The 22,568-nt window shown below is 36.0% G+C and overlaps 1 protein-coding gene across 1 annotated transcript in view; it reads left to right on the top strand.

The window, feature by feature from the left end:
• LOC120632701 (lachesin-like) overlaps positions 1–18,662 on the top strand; it is an 89,223-nt gene extending 70,561 nt beyond the window's left edge. The window contains exons 5-9 of the mRNA XM_039902675.1: positions 3,661–3,789; positions 7,262–7,400; positions 14,640–14,788; positions 17,396–17,452; positions 18,562–18,662. Of these exons, the coding sequence (XP_039758609.1) occupies positions 3,661–3,789; positions 7,262–7,400; positions 14,640–14,788; positions 17,396–17,452; positions 18,562–18,662 (575 nt within the window). The remainder of the gene's footprint in view (positions 1–3,660; positions 3,790–7,261; positions 7,401–14,639; positions 14,789–17,395; positions 17,453–18,561) is intronic.
• Positions 18,663–22,568: the final 3,906 nt, after the last annotated feature.

The raw sequence follows: 22,568 nt of genomic DNA, 5'->3' as shown, positions 1-22,568 counted from the left end.
CACATCTCTACTTAATACCCGTTACTGGTAGGTTCATGAGATACAACCCGCTCTCAGACAAACGGACGAATAGGGGAGTCTTAGCAATAGAGTCATTTTGGTACCCTTAAGGGTAAGTGTTGGCACCTAATGCAAATCCAAATTCAAAAAAAATTTTGTTCAAGCATTTTGGAAACATCAGCAGTTAGGCTGTTGGTAGTGACTCTACCACCGGGTATCTATGCAAACGAAAACGAAACAATATTATTCAAACAATAAAAAACTGTTCGCGAATCAACAATATTTTTACATGAAAAAAACACGGAAATTATGTTACGGAAGAGTTTCCGGATCATACTACAAAAATTCAATATCAAGACGCGTCTTTAAATTTTTATTCCATCGTATAAATGGTTTTATTAATTGGAGACAATACTTACAATCAAGATTGAAAACTCAAAATAATTAATATATTATTATTTAAATTAAAGCATTCATCGTAATCGTTTTCAACTTACGGGTTAATAAATTAGCAGAAATACGCTAAAGCCTTTCGCAAAATATATCGACGACGTCAACGCCGATCAAATTAGAGCATGGCAAAGTGAGCTCTATGACGTGCAGCATAAAGTAAGTTCTTATAAAAACTGTGAAAAAAGTCGACGACGAGTGAACGACACTTTGTTCATCTTTCTAATCACAAAAAGTTCTGCCTCATTAGTGCGTTGCGTTGCGTTGACGCGTCGTTGTTCTTCGCAGGTGTGGGCTCATCACATTGATCCGTTTTGACAACACATCGCAACAAACTAATAAACCATCGCCCGTAGCCACTCGTGCGTTTCAAAGACACAAAGCTTTAATGTAGAATGCTATTTAAACATATTATGGAAAACGTTGCAACATTCAGACAAGATAATCAATCAGGCAGAACTCTATGCAGTTATAAGTGAACGACGACATAATGACTTAAACATATAAAAACGACGCACGACGCGACACTCAACGCAACGTAACTAATGAGGCAGAGCTCTGGTATGCATCGATACATTACGACAACGCGTCGCAACACACGATGAGGCATCTCCCGTAGCCGAACGTGCGTTGCAACGACACAACGCAAGTGGCATGCCATTTAAACATTAAACATTAAACGACGAAACGCAACGCACTATTGACGCAGAGCTCTGTGGGGTATGAAGTGAACAACGTATGGAAAACGACGCATGACTGAACGACGCGTACTTATTTTCTTCTCTCATCACCAACAACCTATAACTGTCCACTGCTGGAATAAAGGCCTCTTCCAGCGGGAGGGTTTGCCAACTATCATTACGCTGGGCAGACGGGTTGGTGATCGCAGTATATGGTGATTGCAGCTTAGAGTATGCTACGGCTTGTTCTTCGTTATATTCCCTTAATCGCCTCGTACAACACCCGCATTTCTTCTCCCTATACCATTTTTCACTGGTAAGTGCTTCGCTTGTTGTTCCTAGAATTACTTCTTTTTTGTTGCTCGTTACTCCAGCCAATCCAACTCGTTTCAGAAGCCTAGCGGGCCGCCTGTGTTGCAAAGGACTTTCGTGATGTGGCTTGGAATTAAAAGTAGAGTTTGTGTTATTCTACCAGTCCCGTCACTCCAGCATCAAATGTTAGTGTTTCTTTCGCTTACATGCATGTTGGACGTGTTGTGAACTTGTTGACAGTTATTCTAAAGTTGTAGTTGACCGGCATTGAAACGTCGAAACGGTGATGAGTCGATAAATTAGGAAATGCCTTTTCAAGTCAAAATTGCTCTACATAGACCCGAATAGCCACATAAACACTTACGCCAAAAGCATTATGTCGTAAAAACAACGTAAATATGATAAATAAAATTCACTTTCTTTGAATAAAATTCTGAGCACTTAACAATTTTAATTCAAAAATCGTGGCTACATCGTAAAAAAAAAAGAAAACCTAGCATTATTGTAGCGCTTTCTGAATAACCAGGATCTAGGAAAATAAAGAAAAATCCGCGACTTAATCATCCGCTCCGTCTGCCACTGAAATTGAACTTTCATGAGGAAATTGATGAGTTTCGATGTAAAAACGTAGTTAGATCCGTTCGTTCAGATCGTAAATGCAATCAGTTGAGTTGAAATTTTATTGAAGAGCTTATTCTTTTAATATTTCAAGCATAAAATAATAGGTTTGTCTTTTGATAGCGGTCGTTTGAACGAAGTTAATCTAATTTGACTTTGCTTTGGGAAGACTTTTTTACCAGTTTGTGTTTTTATTTCCTTCACCGATTACTACAAAGACGGATGTTCTCAATTTAGTATCTATTCTTTTAATGTAGGTACTCATACAGAAATTTGTCGATCACTCTTCCGTGATTTTCTTTATTTGTTATGAGTTGTATCTGGCTGTTATTTATTGTGTTATTATTGTTTATAATGTCTTTGTTTTTGGTGTAAAATAAATTGTATTTTCATTTCAGTTTCAATTGTTCTCAAATAGATCCAATTAAAATAGTCTTAACAATAGTAACGTAGTATTATAATCACCTTCATTATCCTGTCTTTAAACCTACTACAAAACTCTACCATAAAATCCAATTAAAACTCAGCCGAAAAGTTGCCCTGTTAGTACCAAAACTGTACCGTTTCTAAGCCTGATATATTTTCATAAAATGTTTATATATTTAAAAAAATATATCAGTTAGACCACATATTCAGTAATTTTTTTAAATGATTACATTTTGGGTTTAATACTGGCACGAACGACTGTGCGCAAATCTTAAACTAAACTAACAAGAATATTTCAGTAAACGTCTTAATTTCGTGCCAACTTTTTCTGAGTTGAAATGCTTTTTAAAAAAACTTAGTGTCAATTAAGTTTATTTTTCGAGTTTCGTATAACCGTGCTGCATTTATATAATATACATAATGTTGACGTTGAAACTGCCGTGATTTTAATTTTAAAAATGCGGTTTGAAATACGGTCGTCATAATCAACAAATTAATGGCCCACTACAAGGCACGGATCTTCTCCCGGAATGAGAAAGGTTTAGACCATTAGTCCACTTCAGGCATACAGGTTTCTTAACGATATTAAGTAAAATTAAGTAATATGAGAGTTTTTTTCGAATAGATCCCATTTAAATGGTGTTTTCATTAGTTATGTAGTAATAATTTATTTTATTTAGGAAAAACTACAGGAACAGATAAATTAACTAGTTTGCAGTGCACCCACAGGCTATTTTTAAAATACTAAATAGCCACCTGAATACTCTAAATCGAGCTGAACGCTCCAATGTACATTGTGACGTGTGTACGTGAGGAGTCTTCGAAGTAGCCGACGCCCGCCTGCAGCGTGAGACGTCGCGGTGGCTGCTGCTTTTTAACTATACGAGCAAATATCCTATAATCATTAATAGTCTTTAACTTTCCACTGCTGGACTAGAGCTTCTCCCAACGGGAGGGTTTGCTTATAGTCACCATGCTGGGCAGACGGGGTGGTAACCACAGTAGATCGTAGGAGTAGGCACAAAAGACGCTGCAACCCGTTCATTGTTATATTCTCGTAGTCCCCTCGTACGACATCCGCGATTAGAGGGGGGATGGTGACATATTTATTATGTCACCATCCGTCAACACAGGGCACTAAACCGTTTAAAAACGTAAATATTCTTCTGTACAGTGGAAAGCTACGTGGGCAGTTCAATGCCGCTATGGCGGGTGGACAGGCGACAGATGGGCGCATTCCTCTGTATTGCCTCCAACGACGTGCCACCAGCAGTAAGCAAGAGGATCACATTGAATGTTAATTGTAAGTATTTTCATACAGCCTCGGCTTGTTAGCTTGATATTGCTGTTTGTATACACGTAAGATTGCATCTTTCTTCTAAAAAGCGCTGAATGACGTGTCAGAATTCAACGTAAAACCGTCCGGTTCACAGGCCTTAGTGTATTAATTTTCATGTATTTGATTATGTTTAATCTGGAGGAGAGGGAACTATGGTAGGGATAAACAACAGAAAAATAAATGACATTATGGTGACTTATATCAATAGAAGAAAGCATTATTCTAAATACGGTACAAATATTTTTGGAAGTGGTGCAGGATAAATCAAGTCATTTTAAATGTTAGGCATAATCTTAAACGTATCAGAGTGATTTTAGTATCGTCGTAACTGTTATTATCTTGTACTAAGTAACTGTGAACTCTCAGCAAAATACAAAATAATTAAAGCTTAGTACACTAGTGATTAATATTGACAAAATTATTTTGTACATTGAAATATCTTAAGAAGTAGATCAAATTGAAGATATAATAATGGTTTATTATTTTAGGTAAATTATCCACTGCACCAAGGGTAGGAATCCAGGCGGTCCCGTTGGCACGTCGCCAATAAGTCCGGTTCATCTGTCATTGCGGAAGAGAAATCTTGGTGCTAAGTGGCAAATTACACGGTGATATCCGATGTAATTAGGAATTTAGACTGAAAACAGTTTTTTCTTACTATTTACTTCCTATTTTCTTAACCTATAAGTAATAATAAACCTGAGAAGTTGGCTGTTTGATTGTTAGCTATTGAGTACAATACATTAGGAAAATTAGAAGCTACATGAGTTAACTAAGACGCACGGAACAAGGTTGGTATTACTTAGTATAAGGCTGATGAGGATTTTGTCTTATGCTGTATTTTTTTCATTATCAGTCACAGATTGATTTTAATAATTTAAAACACGGTAGTAGCGGTGATAGCCCATTGGGCAGGAGCTCGACTTCCCTGTCGGGGGGCCGAGTTCGAATCCCAGCACCTCTGTCTTTTCTAAGGTATGTGCGTTTTAAGTAATTAAAATATCACTTGCTCCAACGGTGAAGGAAAACATCGTGAGGAAACCTGAATGCCTGAAAATTCTACTAATACTACGTTCTGCATTAATCTATTATGCGCAATTTTAATCTCAACGCACAGTTTACTGGCTGTCGCAGACAACAGCAAGTTAAGCTTGATGTTAATTTCATTTCGTTTTAGTAGTAGTAGAGTTTTTACTGAATGAGCTCGTCCGGGAAAGTACTACTGCCATGCCTATTTCTGCCTTAAAGCAATAGCAAGTCTGAAGGTCGTGGTTGTCGGTGAAATTTTTAACTCTTAATTCTCGTCCAAAAAAGGCACTGCACGCCCTACGAAATTCCTCCATCATTTCACTTCGGTCTTTTGGACGAAAATTGAGAGTAAATTTCGAGGCCACGTACATTTCGTTTAATGAAAAAGAAAGAAAGAGAAATATAGCTCTTGCCCATTAAATACATGTTAACACGCGCATGCAGGACATGAGAGCGTGAGACGAATAAATTAATTTAAGTATTTTCATTTTTTTTTTCAAATAAATAAATATATTTCGACAACACACACATCGCTATCTATCCCCAAAAAAAGCGTAGCGTATGTCCTGGGTACTAAGATGATGATATACCAAGACAATGAAAAACATAATGTTTTTCAGTGTCTTGGTATATTTTAAGTATTTATGTATATTATTCAAAAAAATATTCATTAATCATCTTAGTACATTTATGTTTTTCATAGTCAAACACAAAAAAAAAAATCGGTTGTCTAATTGGAATCGATTATACAGCCTCATTTTGAAAGCAGGGTCGCTGCCCACTTTGGCAATCGGGCGTCAAACTTCTATCAGAAAAACGTTCAATAGTTTTTTAGTTCAAAAAATCAGACCAGAAGGGAAATGCGAAAGTATTAATTAAGATCTTTGAGAATCGTCCGTAGCACCCCTCAGTAAATAAAAGAACCCGCTGTCTTAAAGTCTAGACGGGGCTCCTCTTATTTTCATTTCACCCTTCTGTTGCAATGACTTTATGGCTCTTGGTTTTAACTTTTACGCCTGTTGGACCTTTGCAATGATAAAGGTAACGTCATTAAGTAACAATTATTATTGAAAATGAAAAATCAAGACTTAACTTTCTACTGAAATTATATACCACCGGGTTAAATTAAACTAAGGGAATAAGGCGAAAAGAAAAAGGCGCGTCTTTCGCATCTGTTCGCTTTCCAAATAGCATTTTTGCAATCTTAGGCTTGAAAAATCGTCCAGTGATTTGCGACTATCTCTAAAGTAGGTTGATTTCGTTGTTAATAATCTGGAAGTACTAGATTAGGTGTGATTACAAAAATTATATTGAAAATCATAATGGATTGAGACCATCTCATGCGGGGCACTACACCACCGGTAACGGGAGCACTCGCGGGAGCCCGTAACCTCTGTTACCCCAAGCTAGGTGGTGGCTAGTCGTCCGTAAAAAAATCCGTAAAAACGTGGACGGAGAACGAGGGCAAAAGCTATTATAACTATTACTAAGTATTAGAACTTATTGATTACTAATCCCTACTAATATTATAGATGTCAACGTATGTTTGTTTGTTACGCTTTCACGCAAAAACTACTTAACCGATCCGCATAAAACTTTGTAAACATAATATTCTTGGAAGTGTTAGAAGTTATATAGGATACTTTTCATCCCGACATTAAGCTCGGTTTCTTTGGGAGAGGGGATGAAAGTGTTTGACGATTTTACACCATAACTCCGACATATTATAATAAATTTAAATAATTATTTTTGTACTAAAGAGGTTATAATATGTGTTTGATTTTGCCCAAACTTTGTGAAGATCTGATGAATGTGGGTGGAGATAGAGGACAGAACTCCTCAGCGGACTGCAGCAAACCTATCATTTAAGGGTTAGCGATACTGAGTACTTTAATTTTTTTTAGAACTACTACTAAATTGAATGCCACATCAAAAATCAAACGCAGACGAAATCGCGGGCAATAGCTAGTATACAATAAAGATTAAAAAATATTTTGCAGGCACCGATTCCTTTGGTATGAAGTGCCATAAATTTTGACCTAATAAAAATTACTTCGTCATCAGCATCATATCAACCCATTGCTGGCCCACTACAGGCCACGGGTCTCCTTCCACAAAAATAAGTTAAGGACGTTGTCCACCACGCTTGCTCTGTGCAGATCGGTGGACTCCACACACCTTTGAGAATATTATGAAGAACTCTCAGGAATGCAGGTTTCCTCACAATCTATTCCTTGTCGTTGAAGCATGTGATTAAAATTTCTTACAACCCATATAACTTAGAAATGTTTTAGGTGCGTGCTTGGATCCGACCTCGGTCCCCAGAGTGAAGTCAAATCTTACCTACTGGGTTTTCACAGCTTTAAAAAATAACTTGGTATCTTCTAAGATTTCTTTTTTGCTCCAGTCGCACCAACAGTGAAAGTGCCAAATCAGCTGCTGGGTGCTCCGCTGGGCACGGACGTCAAGCTCAAGTGCTACGTGGAGGCCTATCCCAACACTATAAACTACTGGATTAAGAACCGGGGGGAGATGCTGTTAGATGGGTGAGTATCACTAATGCAAGTAGCAACAATGTCGTAAGGGTGTGAGTTTTTCTATTTTTTTTTCTTTTACTACAATATACACATCGCCTTCTAAGTAAGCCTAGCTAGTGTTGTGGGTACAAAGATGACTGATGAATATTTTTATGAATGATATACTTAAATACCCATAATATACATACTCGTATAAGCACCCAGACACTGAAAATCTTTCATGTTCATCACACAAACATTTTCCAGTTGTGGGAATCGAACGCACAGCATTGGACTCAGAAATCAGGGTCGCTGCCCACTGCCCCAATCGGCCGTCAACCCGTGCTATTTTTCTATAATTATAATTTAACTAGAAAGGGCAGGTAAAATTAAAAAAAATCTATCAACAACAAAAAAAGTTAGAAAATTAAGTACAGATAGGTAGGTACATAGGTTCATACAGCTTGTTTTCCGCCCGAAAACTTACGCTCCACAAATCTGTTAAGCACTGTTAAGTTTACAGAAGAAAATTGGTATATTCTTCTTCTGCTTGAGCCTAAAATGTCCACTTCTTCCTGTGACATTTATTAGCGGTCAACTTGCTATTCACTTTTACAGGCATATGCTCTTCTCACAATCCAGCTATCTCTTGTCGTTGAACTAAAATAATCGATATTCTTCTGGTAATATGATCGCGCATAATACGTCCACATTGAAATGACCATACCATGCCAGCTTATCTTCTCTGTCACTCGCGCTACATTTCATCTGCGTCATTCTTTTTATGATCTTTTTAGCATCCCATAAAGTCGCATTAAATTAGACACTTTAAATGAAAATCTGTGCGTGGATCTCAATTTGATTAAGCAATATTATTAATAATTCTTACATTAAATTACAGAATTATATAAAACTTTTAAATTATATTATTTTATAGCATATCCATAGTTTTTAAGCGTCGCTCTGTCGGTGCCTACCGTCCAAACGTCACGTCTGGCTTCACGGAAGATCAGCGCTGTGTCTTTAACATGCACTGCAAACATGCTGAGTGAAGACCATTTTGGGATCACACCGTTCCTATAATTGTTGTGTAGAATATAAGTTGTATTTTAATTCAAATTAAAGTTTTTTTCTTTCTTTCTTTCTATTCAGATGAGTGCAACTCGAACCAATTGACGTAAAATTACTTAGTCAATAGATCGAATGGAAATCTTATCTTCCAAGTCGAATATTTGCACCACTAAACATTTATTATTTGTCATGAAATAGCATGGCTGTAATACAAATAAACGATAAAGCAAACATCAAAATGGAATTATCTGGAAAGTTGAACAGCACTTAGCTTAGTGTAGCAGTTGAATCGTGCAGGATAATATGAGAAAATTCTACGCTAGATTTTTAGGTTGAATGGACGGGACAAATTGCTCGTGAGACTTTGAAATAAAATGGAACTGTATTTATCGATAGTGATGTTAGTATTTAAATTATATTATGGGCGAATTAAATCACCGCATTTGAGGTTCAGTATCACTTAAACTATACTAGCTGTTACCCGCGGCTTCTTATGCGTTTTTTCAAAACAATTTTAAAAACAACAACACAACAATTGTTTTTTGTTGAACAATTTGTTTTCTTGGATAAAAAGTTGGTATCCTTTACCGGTTACCAGGATACAATTTATGGTTTTGCTTAATTTCTCCAAATCTCCAGGAGGAAAAGGAATAGTTATTAAGTGCTTTTCCGGGATAAAAAGTAATCAGTATAAGTAACCAGGCGCTAAGATAGATTTTGTAATGAAGTCGTGACATATACGTAACCAAGGTTAGTGTTTCGAATCTTCTTGCAGATATTATGATTACAATTGTTGAAGATACATTGCTAAACATGGGTTTTGACGACCTTCCTGGTGCAGCGGTGATCGCTGTGGTTTTGAACTGGAGGTCCCGGGTTCCATTCCCGGCAGGTACAATTTAGGAATTTTTAATTTCTCATTTTTATCTGGGCTTGGCTGGTGGGAGGCATAGAGTTAGAGAAGGTTACCATCCTACCGACAATGACGTGCCGCTAAGCGATAAAGCGTTTCGGTACTGTTTAGACCCCTGAATCTTACACATGGGTTTAATATAACTGCAATACCCCCTTACAGGTTAGCCCGCTACCATCAAAGACTGCATTATTACTTACCACCAGTAAGCAGAGCGCCAGGTGAAATTGCATTTAAGGGTGAACTTGTAATGGAATAAAAAAAGGGTCATCTTGAAACACAGTATCTATTATTATAATAAAACTGTAACTGAAAGATTTCTGTACATTCAATATTTATTTTATTGTCTATGTCTGTCTGCGAAAACTACTGAATGGATTTAAATAAAATTTGGGATAGTGGTAGCTGATATTTCGGGTCAACATATAGGATACCTTTTATCAATAAGTTTCCTCCGGCAAACGGGATGAAAAATTTTATCAATTTTACTTCATAGCTCCGTTAAATTTGAACCGATTTCAATAATTATTTTTTTTATTTTAATGTGTATACTATAAAACATGTAGTGTCTAATTTTAATGATGATCTGATAAATATTGTCGGAGATAAAGGACATAACTCTTCACAAATAACAGCAAGTAGCAAAGCATATGGGACAACGATCGAATACATGCGTACCATACTACTTAATACTATAAATGCGAAAGTTTGGAAGGGTGGATGTATGGATGGATGTATGTATGTATGTATGTATCAACTAATATAATGACAACTGACATGACATTATAATGACAAGCCACGATGAATATTATGTTAGCATCAGATCTATTCTAGCTTCTCGATTGACTCGTACGCGGGCAAAGTCGCGAGGGTCCGCTAGTCTCAGTATATAATCAGTAATTCGATTTAAACAATAATGATAATCTCTTCCAATTCTACGAAACATTTGTAAAGAAGTAAAAACGTTAAAAACAAATGAAAGACTAAAGTAAGTTTCAATTAGGCTGTAAGCTCCTCTTTTCAACTTATCCAATACAAAGTACAAATTGCTTTCTTTGTCGAATTATGAAGCGTCGATTTACTTTGTTTTCGAACTAACTTCAAAAACTTTTTGTGACTGGAATCAACCTGCAATTTTGCGACATAAAATGATATACTTCTTATTTATTCTCTGTATTAGTTTAATGAACAATTTTTTTTTTTAAATAATTGTTTTATAAATATAACCTAAAATAAACCATTTAATACTAAATAAAATCTAAAACGTCTTCGAAACCACCGCAGCGAGGTACAGGTTCTAAGATGCTGGCAGCATTGCCCCTTTGAATAGCCAAACTAATTCGTTGGCCGGGGTAACTGCCCGCTCTAGGATCACCGGTTGACTCGATAACCCGATAGTTCTTTGCAAAGAGCTCGTGCCCCACGGTCCCAAAGTCTCTACTCCAAAAGGCACAAAAATGAAGCTGCTATCCATGTTTTCATTTTAACGCCTCTTGGCCTGCTCGGCACTGGTAGCAGCCGCACCCACCATTGACGAGGTGGCCTGGATGTGTGATGGAGCTAGGGTATGGACACAAGTTGCATCCCACACAAGTAACCTTCCCAGCCTCCAAGGTATGAGCGTCATACCATCAGGTCTCTTGAACAAATGAATGTTTTAATAACAAACGCACTACATTAACCCTAGACTTAATAAATATAAATTAATTTTATAAATTTAAATATCGATGGTAATTTTGCTTTCTTAGAATCATTTCACTTTTCACCCATTATCACCCACTATAGGGGACAGGCCTGAATTAAAAGGATTTAGGCCATAGTCCACCACGTTTCCCACACCCTTGTATAACATTACGGAGAATTCTGAGGCAAGCCGATTTCCTCATGGGGTTTCTCTTTACCATTAAAGCAAGAGATGTTAATTGCTTTTAATTAATTATATTTATTTATTATTAGAACTCTTAATTTAAACTGACTTAAACTAATTTACAGTTTTCTTTAGTCAAAGTCAAAGTCAAAAATATCTTTATTCCCATAGGTGGCACTTTTGATGTGTACATAAGCGTTACACGGTAGTGAGATGATGGCGATAACCACATTCGTAAACTTAATACTAAAGCTAAGAGGGTTCCAAATTTCTATAACAATTTATTTTTATATATAGTAAAGTAAATTTAATTATTTATTGATATACACTCGTATATACAACCAAATGTTAACATCTTATATTGGTAAGTATGTAATAAAATATGTGCTCTCCTTAAATTGTTGACTCGATGATTGAGTGTATGATTGTGAATTTTATATATATATATATATATATATATATAAAATTAAATATATATGTATATATATATATATATTTGCGCGAGTGTTTGCGAGTGTGTGCGTGTGTGTGTGTGTGTGTGTGTGTGTTTGTATGCAGGGACTCTCTCCCAGCAGTTTAATAGAGACTATACTTATTAATCCGTAGGACAGGCTGAAGTCCCACCTAACCACAAAATTCTTTTGGGTCCCAATTTCTCAGCAAAGTATAATATAACTTTAATAGCAAAGCGTTATTTAATCAAGCTTTAACAGTTTATTCTCCCAGCGTTACGTAAATAGTAGAAGTATAGAAGTAATAGAAACCCAGTAAATCTTAAACTTTTGCAGTCTTAAAGAAATAAATCTTGAGTTATCTATATATGTTTTTATTATATATAATATAAGACCGTATGAAAAAATCTTTCACTTCGTTCTTGTGTATTTTGGATATGCTAACATTTTCATTTAATGAACTAGAAGAATGCAGGTTCGAACCCTGCCAGTTTTGCAAGTTTAATAAATGTTTAAAAATGCATCCAAGATCTTTGTTTGTCGTGTGCTTTAGGAACTTTTGTTGTATTTTCTTCAAATATTTTACTTTATTTCTAGCGGGGATCTTAAATAAAATTAACTCGGATCCGTTTGCTATCGCAAATTAGATTACACAAAAAACAATGGAAAAAAACGTAAGCACCATAAGACGATCCAACTTTCATTCCTTAAAAACGTTTTATGACCCCCATTTACTCTCGAACGAATGCATAAACCCGTAGTAACATTGATTAAAAAAGTTAGCTCAAAAATTAATTTAGTATTTCTTAAACTTCTTTTTCAGAGTTTCACTTCAAGAAACATTTTAAAGGAGTATAATACAGCATTGTTATCTTTGTCGAGTCTTGTTATATTAAGCGCAAATAATTAAGAACATACAGAATTCAGCTATTATTGCATTCAGTGCATTGTGTCCAAAAAAACGTGAAAACGCCCCGCACATCTCATTTCACACACGCGGAAAGTTTCTAACTCACAAACTTCTCCCAGTCTCATTATCTCCATTTTATCGTAAACGCTTAGCAGATCAGAGGTAAAATAATTAATGCCAACTGCTAAATGGAATTAAGTGACTAACCGCCTGCCCGAATAACACTACTATAGTGGAGTCAAAGTCAAAGTCAAAGTTAAAGTCAAATATTTCTTTATTCAAATAGGCACATAGATGGCACTTTTGATGCGTACATTACATGTAAAATATGACATAGGCGTGAGTTGATGGCAATAAATAAATTCGTCAACTTAAAACTAAAGCTGCGAGGGTTCCAAACGCGCTCTGGTCTAAGAAGAAGCCATCTCACATTGTCATTTAAAAACTATTAAAGAAGCAACCTGGTTAGAGCAATAATTTATACCCAAGCATTTATATCGTTAACGTCGTCCTTAATACTATTATAGGACTTTTCTATAAGCTTACGTTTAATACAAACTTTGAACTTTTTCAGAGACATCTCCAAGATATCAACTGGTAATTTATTGTCAAATAGAATACAATTTCCTTTAAATGAATTACTTATTTTATGTAGTCTAGTATATTGCACTGCAAGTTTATTTTTGCTGCTAATGAAGTGGTTTTTGATGCCTCAGTATTAGTCGTATACACCGTTTCTGTATGTTCTTAACTCTGCAATGAAGTGGTTGACAATAATTTAAGGGGTCTACAGCAAACAAAATAGCTATACCAGTTTCATTCAATGTCTGGTTGAAGACTTGAGGCGCGGTTGGTATAATGACAGAAACGTCAACCATTGTGAACGGTAGATAAAATACCAGCCCACTACGGGGCACGGTCCTTCTCTCAGAAGGATGTAGCCTGTAGTCCACCACGCTGGTAATATCTGGATTGGTAGACTTCACACGTTCCTTGAGTGTATTATAGAGCCATGCAGATTTCCTCACGAAGTTTTCCCTCGTGGTTGAAGCAAGTGATAATTAATTGCTTAGAACAGAAATAACTTTCAAAAAGTTAGTTGAGTGTGCCGAGGTTCTCTATAAAGAAGACGGAACATTACCCACTAAGCTATTACCGTTTACCTTCATCACATCAACCCATTACTGAGCACACTACAGAGCACGGGTCTCCTCCCACAATGAGAAGGGGTTATGGCCGTAGTCCACCACGCTGGGCCCAGTGGCGTGCATAGAGGGTATACACAGGGTATGCAGATGAAATGAAGTAAAGAAAATCTCCAGTACGAGTTTTAAAAAACCTAAGGACAGGCATTTTAAGAGTTATAAAAACTCCTAGCTAAGTATTTATTACTCGTACTGGACATTTTCTTTATTTTATATCATCTGCATATCCTGTGCATACCCTCTATGGATGCCACAGACGCTGGCCGAGTGCGGATCGGTGGACTCCACACCTTTGAGAACATTATGAAACCGTTTACCTTAACACACCTTTATCTTATTATTATTAATCACACATAATCTAAAAAAGTTTAATTCCTCGATGCAGTCCTCGTTTCTTTGTTTGTTTGTTCTTACTTTACGCCCTGAGTTACAATTGTCTTATGTTTTTTTACATAGATAAAGTTGGAAGGACGCTGTGTAGCATAGGCTACTTTTTTCGGTAAATGATGATGTGTGATGGTGTATTGAGTTACAATGACGCTGAAATGCAGTAAAAAAACAAAGAGAGCCCAGCCGGACTAGCACAAATAAAATTATATCCCTCGATTATATCAACTGACAGGAGATACAATTAACGTGTCAACCTGCTAAAGTACGCGAACATGGAATAGGAGAAGTTTACTTTCGTTTATTATTGCACATATATTTGGGATTGGGATATTATTTCCACTTGTGCGCCAGTGCTCCGAGAGTTGATAAAGCTGTGGGAGAAGATACATTTTTATCCTTCCCCCGGGGATATAAGTATTTAGGTACTTAGATGACCATTTCAAAATATCCCTTTCTTACAGACCAAAGTACACAATACGTGAAGAGAAGTCATCGTACAAGGTGTCCATGTGGCTGACTATCCGACAGTTCGCCAAAAGTGACATCGGGACTTACAACTGCGTCAGCACCAACTCCCTGGGCAAAAGCGAAGGGACCTTGAGGTTATATGGTAAGAAAACATAGTGTTAGAATAATATTCTTACTGTAGTCAATTATTGTTTACCTACTTGCTTAATGTGCGCGGTGATAGCCCAGTAGGACTTCGACTTCACTTTCGGGGGAGTTTTCTAAGTTATGTGCGTTTAAGCTATTATAATAAAGTCAAAGTCAAAAATATCTTTATTCAAGTAGGCCCGGCCCATAGGTGGCACTTTTGATGCCTACATTACTGGCAAGAGCATTTTACATTATATTAAGAGCAACCTGGTTAGAGCAATCATTCACACCCAAGTTTTTTTATCGATTACGTAGTCATTTATACTATAATAGGACTTTTTATGATTTTTATTAGTGTTTTCACGTACACTTGGGGGAATTATTAATTTTATATTTTATATATGTGAAAGGCATATACTAATTTTGGCATCGACGGCAGCAGAGCCGTAGCTTAATTGGAGAAAGCGCTCAGGCCGCGATTGAAATCCTGTCGGTGCCGAAATTTTTTGCCGACTTTGACAATAACTTACAATGAAAACTAAATACTCCGCGAAAAAGTAGCAGAATCTGTAATGGATTGAATAGTTGTAAAGGCAACATCTTCTGAGGAGGAAGAAAAAATTTGGTGTGGAATATACAGTATATATAACATACATTCTGATTAAATAAATTATGAATTTCACCGTAAAGATTCTCCTGCTTTTCGCGGAGAATAGTAGTCATTTATAATTTCTTCAACCCTTACACTCAAAACGAAACAGATCTTCGGCAATGTGATTTAAAATGAATAGTTGTAAAGTCAACATCTTCTGAGGAGACAAGAAAAGTTTGGTATGGGATATAAAGATGAAATAAATTATGAATTACACCGTAAAGGTTCTCCTGATTTTCGCGAAGAATAGCAAATTTCAATCAGCAATTTTCATTGTATATCATAAAATTCCCTAAAATAACGCCTGCTTCTATACAGTAATAATCATCGCTTAACGGCGTCGGCAATGGGTTAAGCACTTAAAACAAATATTCCTGTACTTGGATCACAAACACCCATGTATGCAACTATAAACCAGTAGAACATTATATATCAAATTGTCAAAGTACATAACAATTACACGGTAGTGAGATGATGGCGATAACCACATTCGTAAACTTAAAACTAAAGCTACGAGGGTTCCAAACGCGTCCTGGTCTAAGAAGTGGCCCACAACAAACTTAGCCGGGTGTTTTTTTTTGCAACTTTAATGCAAATACAGTAGGGAGCAAACAACTATTTAATAAGCATGAAATGTCATGAAACGGCAAGTATGTTTACCGGGCTCCTTGCCAACATAAGCACGATGCGATAGCGGCAAATGGAAGCGGAGTCGCGTGCCAATAGTATCCTATTTTTGTGTATAGCACGTGTATTTAATATCCGGCCGGCTTTTAGCTTTCGATATCGTATTGAAGTACGTGCCACCAAATAACGGAATGTACTCTGTTTTTATTACATTACAACTCTCAAGCTCTTGATTGCAATCTCACCAGTTGGTAAGTGATGCTGGTCTTAGTTGGTTATGGGCTAAACCTCTTTGGGGTATAGCAGTTATATTAAACCCGTACACCTAATCGGTTTCAAAGCGGTTGATTTGCGGGAACAATTAGAAATTATATATAACATAAGAATGGGAGATTCGAATTGCTAAACGAACAAATAAACTTATCAACTTCACCTCTATTGAACATATTCAGAGACACTAATGAGGTAGGAGTGAGTAAAGTATAAAAGGCGACACATTTTGCGAATTTTTCACTTAACAATCATTCATTGTAAAGTCAACATCTCCTGAGGATACTCCGGTTTCAGAGCGAAACGTGCGTAGAGGGTATATTGCCGAAGATCTGTTTGGTGTGGAGTATAAGGATTGAAGAGATTATAAATTACACCATACAGATTCTCCTACTTTTCGCGGAGTATAGTCAATTAAGCTTAATTTTCATAATGTGCGACATCGTACCTAAATCACTTTGCGGCATATCTTAGTCCGGAGGGTGGTAACAAGTTACGGCCAAATCCTCCAGACCAGACCAGACCAGAGAAAATTCAAAAGTTACATCCGTTTTGAAAGTTTCTGGGGCAGTTAACTGCATTAGAAGCTAAGATTTCAGGGTCAATTCGTAGGTTCAAATTCTGTCCGTTCCGAATTTTTTTTATATGCATTTTAAATTAATAAATATATTTATAATTCCTCCAAGTGTAGGTAAAAACACTAATAAAAATAATAAAACTTATTAATGCTATCAATCTGAAAGTGTGTTTGTTTGTTTGTCTATCCTATGTGGCATACCTTACAAAACAATCAAATTCGTTTCTGGCATCGTTTTAGTTTAAAAGACGGAGAGTATGAATTTGTGCCAGAAAATACATGGTTTCCACGGGAAGTGTAATAAACCACAATAAACGACGAAACGACAACGAATTAATGACAAAGAACGTGGTGCTAATGAAATATAAGCACGTCGATATAACTTTAAGTGATAGCCGCAAGATATCCTTCTTGCGCCGTCGCGCAGCAAACAAAAATAAACTTATTTCTTTTTTTATATCGTACATAATAAACAATTGAATTTTTCTTTACAGAAATAAAGCTCAATTCGTACTCGGAGGATTTCAGCAATCAAATAAGCGTCGCCGGAGGTACTGAATCAACTTTTTCACCTAACTTTACGTCAGAATTTTGTATAACTCGGCAAAACTTTGCCAAGTAACTTCCATCGAATTAGGTTTGAGTAACACGGCATAACTGCCACTCACAAGTGGTACAATTTTATTAAACATTCCTCTGCTAACTTTGTTCCGATGGAAATTGTGTTTTAATTTTTAATACACTTACTGCCTAAAAGGGGGGACGAGTTATTTGATATTTAGAGCTACGAAGTTATCTCTTGGTCCTACAATTAGTTTTTGAATGATTGATTAAACTGTTTTTAATTTTTGTCGAGGGATTTGACCCGAGTTTAGTCCTAATTACAAAGTTCCTAATACAAGTTGCTGGGTAGGAAGGTTGGGCATTGTAAAGATAGACTGCTGTGCTTTAATTTATTTTAGAAATAAAATATATCACTTGTCAGTTGTCTCTCATCAGAGCCTCGTCAGTTAGATTACCAGGAACAGGCGCAGGGCAGGACAATAATTCAGGATCCTAGCCTTCCTCTTGCCTAGACTTTTTTTTAAATCTTTGTCCTCGTTAAAATATTATTAATTAGAAGTAAGATATACTAGATATACTTTCATAATATCTAGCTTTAGGTGCGTGTTAGCTTTATATAGACGAGCGATAACTCGCCAACAAACTGGTTAACCAGTTTGGCGAGAAAAAATTTAAGTAACATTTGTGCATCTTTTGACAAAAAAAAATTCTAAAAAAACACTTATGGAAAGTCCTATGTCCAGCAGTAAACGTCCATCGGTGGATGTGATTTCCTAATAACTAAACTTTTTTTTATGAGTTATGACTAGGTGTGTTCTAACTTTCTACGCTTGATGTAAAAAGACATTCTGTGAGAGAATAATATAAAATAAAACAGATCACTTAAATTTTCTGATTAAGTTGTAAACTTTAGACCTCTTTATTGGAAAGCTATTATGATTCAGAAAATTATATTGGGACCATATTTACCATCCTTTGAATTAAATACAAATAAAAATTAAGTCCGAAATCGCTTAGGTTATCGAATTTATTGCAAACAAGTTTATTATTTTGGACATTATTTACATGCAGTTATAAATAATTCTTTTGTTAATAGGTCTCACGGAAGCTGCGAAAGGAAACTCGGAAAGCAAATTGCGTTCACAAAGGACTCTTATTTCAATATTAATATGTATCTATATATTCATGTTAACGTAGTCACGATAATGTAAATAAAGCGTTGAATCATTTTTATTGCTTTAAAAGTAATTCATGTTTAACCTTCCTGAACTAGCTGTGCCAGTCTCATAGACCGACACGACTTTCACTCGATATGATAAATGTTCTTTTGCACTTCTCGGTTTTCTCATTCGATTGATAAATTATTTTGAAATTTTTTTGAGTTTGATTATTAATTAGTATTAGCGTTTCATTTAATGGGAATATTCTTTATTTTCCTTCTAAACTTAAAGATTTTAAATATTCATAATTTAGATCTTGTTTAAATTAATGTTTTTTTTTTCCAAAGACGTTTGTTTATACAGCTGATTAAAAAAAAGAAGCGGGCTTTTGTTTTGTTTCATTCTGGCATTCAATTACGAGTAGGTAGGGATAGATATTAATGTTTGTTTACCTAACAAAGTTATCGGTCTTATGGACTGATACATGTTTAATGTCATAGAAAACAACGCAAGTTCAGAAAGGTTAAGAAATCTCTGTAAATATAAATAGCTGGTAAGATGTAACATTTAATGTAAAGTAACAAGACAACGATGTATCTAACAGATTACTCTTGTAACCGAAGTTTCGCTTAGATTCGCCAAATTGAAGTATTGTTTACATTCCATTGTGAACTCATCGCTCGATTATAAGACTGTTTACAACAAATAAACTGAAATGATAAACTGTTTCCGTTTCATTTCTAATCCCACTATCCTTAACCTTAAGGTATTCACCTTGCTTAATAACTTATCGGATAAAAATCTGGAAATATTTATGTGTATAATTCAGAGTTATAAACCAAATCATTATGACTACAACGACTCTTGAATTTCTTACGAGTTTCTTACGAGACGAGTCTCTATTAACTGACACCTACCTATGGTATAGCAATGAATTATTCATGAATGGAAAATATATAATATTAAGCAAAAAAAACTACCGACTTTTGTCCGAAAAATCACATCTTTTTCGATAATTAATAGCGATATTTCAACAAATTAATTCCACTGTATTTTAATAAAGACTTTATCATCATCATTACCATCGTGATCCTAACAGATTGACGTCCACCGCTGGCTCCCAGCGATTCATTAAACGTCTGTCCCCTCGCTAAAGCTCCACAGCTGCGTTTACGGGTGCGGGGTTGTCATTCCAGCACCTTAAAACCCCAACGTCCATCGTTTCTCCGAGCTATGTTACTCCTCCCCATTGTTACTTCAGCTTCGCGACTCACTGACTCGCTATGTCGGTAACTCTAGTTCTTCTACGGAACTCCTCAATTCTGATTTGATCACGTAGCATAGCTCTCTCCATCGCCCGTTGAGTGACTCTGAGCCGTCTTATGAGGCCCATAGTTTAGTAAGTGACACAAAACTTAGTAAATGATATTAATTACTTAATCTCGTGATTCCCGGGGAAAAAACATATAAAAAAACTTGGTTATACTACTAAAAAAAGTTTTTTTATATGTTTCTTCCCCGTAAAATTTTGCAAATTACTTAAATAAAGATATTTTTGACTTTGACTTGATCAATAGATTTTTATTTTCATTTAATGCAAGATTTGTGAGAAATCTTTAGCCTTAATTTGGGACCCACAACTAATTTTCATACAGGGTTCCCCCAAGGCTCGCTACGCCACTGTTTAACACATAATATTCTTACTTACATTATAAATGCCCAAGCCTGTTTATTTATATCTTTGTTCTTCCTTGACACCCTAACCACTTGTTAATCCCTAAATCAGATTATGCGAATTATCTATAATATCATCATCGACGCTGAACCGAAATCCAAAACAGTCGCTGTGGCCGAACACGGTTAGTATTGATTGGAACTTGATTACTGGCATAAACTTAGTTGAAAGGACGGAAAGTACCATACGTTATTTTTATCCCACAAAAAAAATGGCTCCTAAGGGATTTGGAAAAAAAGGGTAATAAAAGCGGATTAAGAACTCGGGCAACAGTTATGATAATTATCGTTATAGTACATCAATGTTTGGTATAAGAGCACGAGTCTTCACGCAGAATGAGAAGGGTTTACTCCGTAGTCTTCCACGCTGGCTAAGTATGGATTGGTAGATTTTACACGCCGTTGAAAAAATGATGGAGAACTTTCAGAAAACCTGCATGGTTTTCTCACGATGTTTTCCATTACCGTTAAAGCGTATATTAAAATTGCTTAAATTTTTAATTTACGCTCTACTGCGGGATTAAATATTAAATCCCTCCTCCAAAAAAGGAGCCCAGCAGTTCTACTTTAATAAGCTAAGGATTAAGATGAGTACAACAGTATGAATGGGAACTAAAACATTCAGTATCGACACATAACGTTAATTCCCGCAGGCATTGTATGAAATATGGCCCGCACTGCCGTTTCTATCGCTGCATTACTACAATATTATGATGTACTACCCATTGGCGTTTATAATATGGGCTTCTAGTCAGTACCTACCAGATCTATGCAGTACATAATTTTCTTGTTTTAAAGCTGTTTTTTCTTGGCTGACTCGTGGTCCTGATTTGAGCAATCTAATTCAAAATTCATTTATTTTCAAAAGTAATAGTAACTTGAAGAGAACAACTGTTGAGTTTCTTGCCGACATCTTCTGCGTAGAATCTGCCTACCGAATAAGTGGTAGAGTCACTATGAACAGACACGTCAAAATTTGTGGGGGATTCTTATCTCGAAGGACCTTGATATGTTCAGTTTTACCTATAGTTACAAAAAAACGGCTACAAGCAATAAAAGAACTACTCACTGTTACTGGAACGTTCTAGTTACGCAGCAATCGTCTTCTAGCTGATTGAGCACGGCACAACACAAAACTAATGAAGAAGGTGCTTGGGCCATTCATCGAGTGCATACCTACATTTATCATCTGTGGTCTGGACCATGAATATCGATGTACCTGTGGTTCGGTGGTTCTGTGGTCGTCAAAAACAAATGTAATTTTTTCATTTATACTTTTTAAAACTGTTCTGAAATGTTCGTTTAAGAAAACTAAATATCATGGAACAAACATAACTATGATAATATTCGTACCACGTGAATTTTTATTTAGATAAGTACCACATCGAAAAGTCACCGGTGTCAGCGCATTAGGAGGAAAATTCTACAGAAGGAGTAGAACTACGACTGGAACAATTCTTTTATAATAGGTTTTACTTCTGGATGTCGTTACGAATGTTGTTTCGAAAAATAATGGCGATAGTTTATGCGTTTCCTGCCGCTAGGTGCGCTGGTGATGCCTTTTGCCATCAGGCATTCGGCCAATCAGCGATCGCCGGAACGGAACCATAGTAAGCAGAAGTGAACTCAATATTACTAGTTGCAAAAATTGGATAACTATATTTTGAATACTGAACAATTTGATTATATATATTTTTTGATGAAACAAACATACAGACGAAGCGGCAAAACTTATTACTCCCCAGCGGTTTCAAATGGAACGCGCTTAACTGCAATGTGAAGTCCTACTAGTGCTTTTCGACTTAGCAATGACGGAATTTTCTCGTTTTCCACGAAACTAAAATATTTACCCGGCTAGGAAGTACATACATTCGTCTCCAGTACGATACTCATAAACAAAATGTATAGTGTAAGGAATAAGAAGAAACACTTTGCACGTATAACATACAGGAAAAGAGGCAGTAAGGAGTATACAGTAAACAATGTAGACATGCAAAGGCGGCCTTATTGCTGCAAGCAATCTCTTATAGGCAACCTTTGTTGACAGCACTTACAGGAAGAGAACAGGTTACATAAATACCAAAATGTATAATACATAGATAATTTAAATAAATATACGAAATATATAACATACGTAATATATATAAGTAGATTTTAATACATAAGGATAAAAATCGAATTTCCAAATAATTAGAATATAAGGGAAATA

This window comes from Pararge aegeria, chromosome 20 (genome assembly GCF_905163445.1).
Source record: "Pararge aegeria chromosome 20, ilParAegt1.1, whole genome shotgun sequence".
NCBI lineage: Eukaryota > Metazoa > Arthropoda > Insecta > Lepidoptera > Nymphalidae > Pararge > Pararge aegeria.
This window is presented reverse-complemented; position numbering and strand designations above follow the sequence as displayed.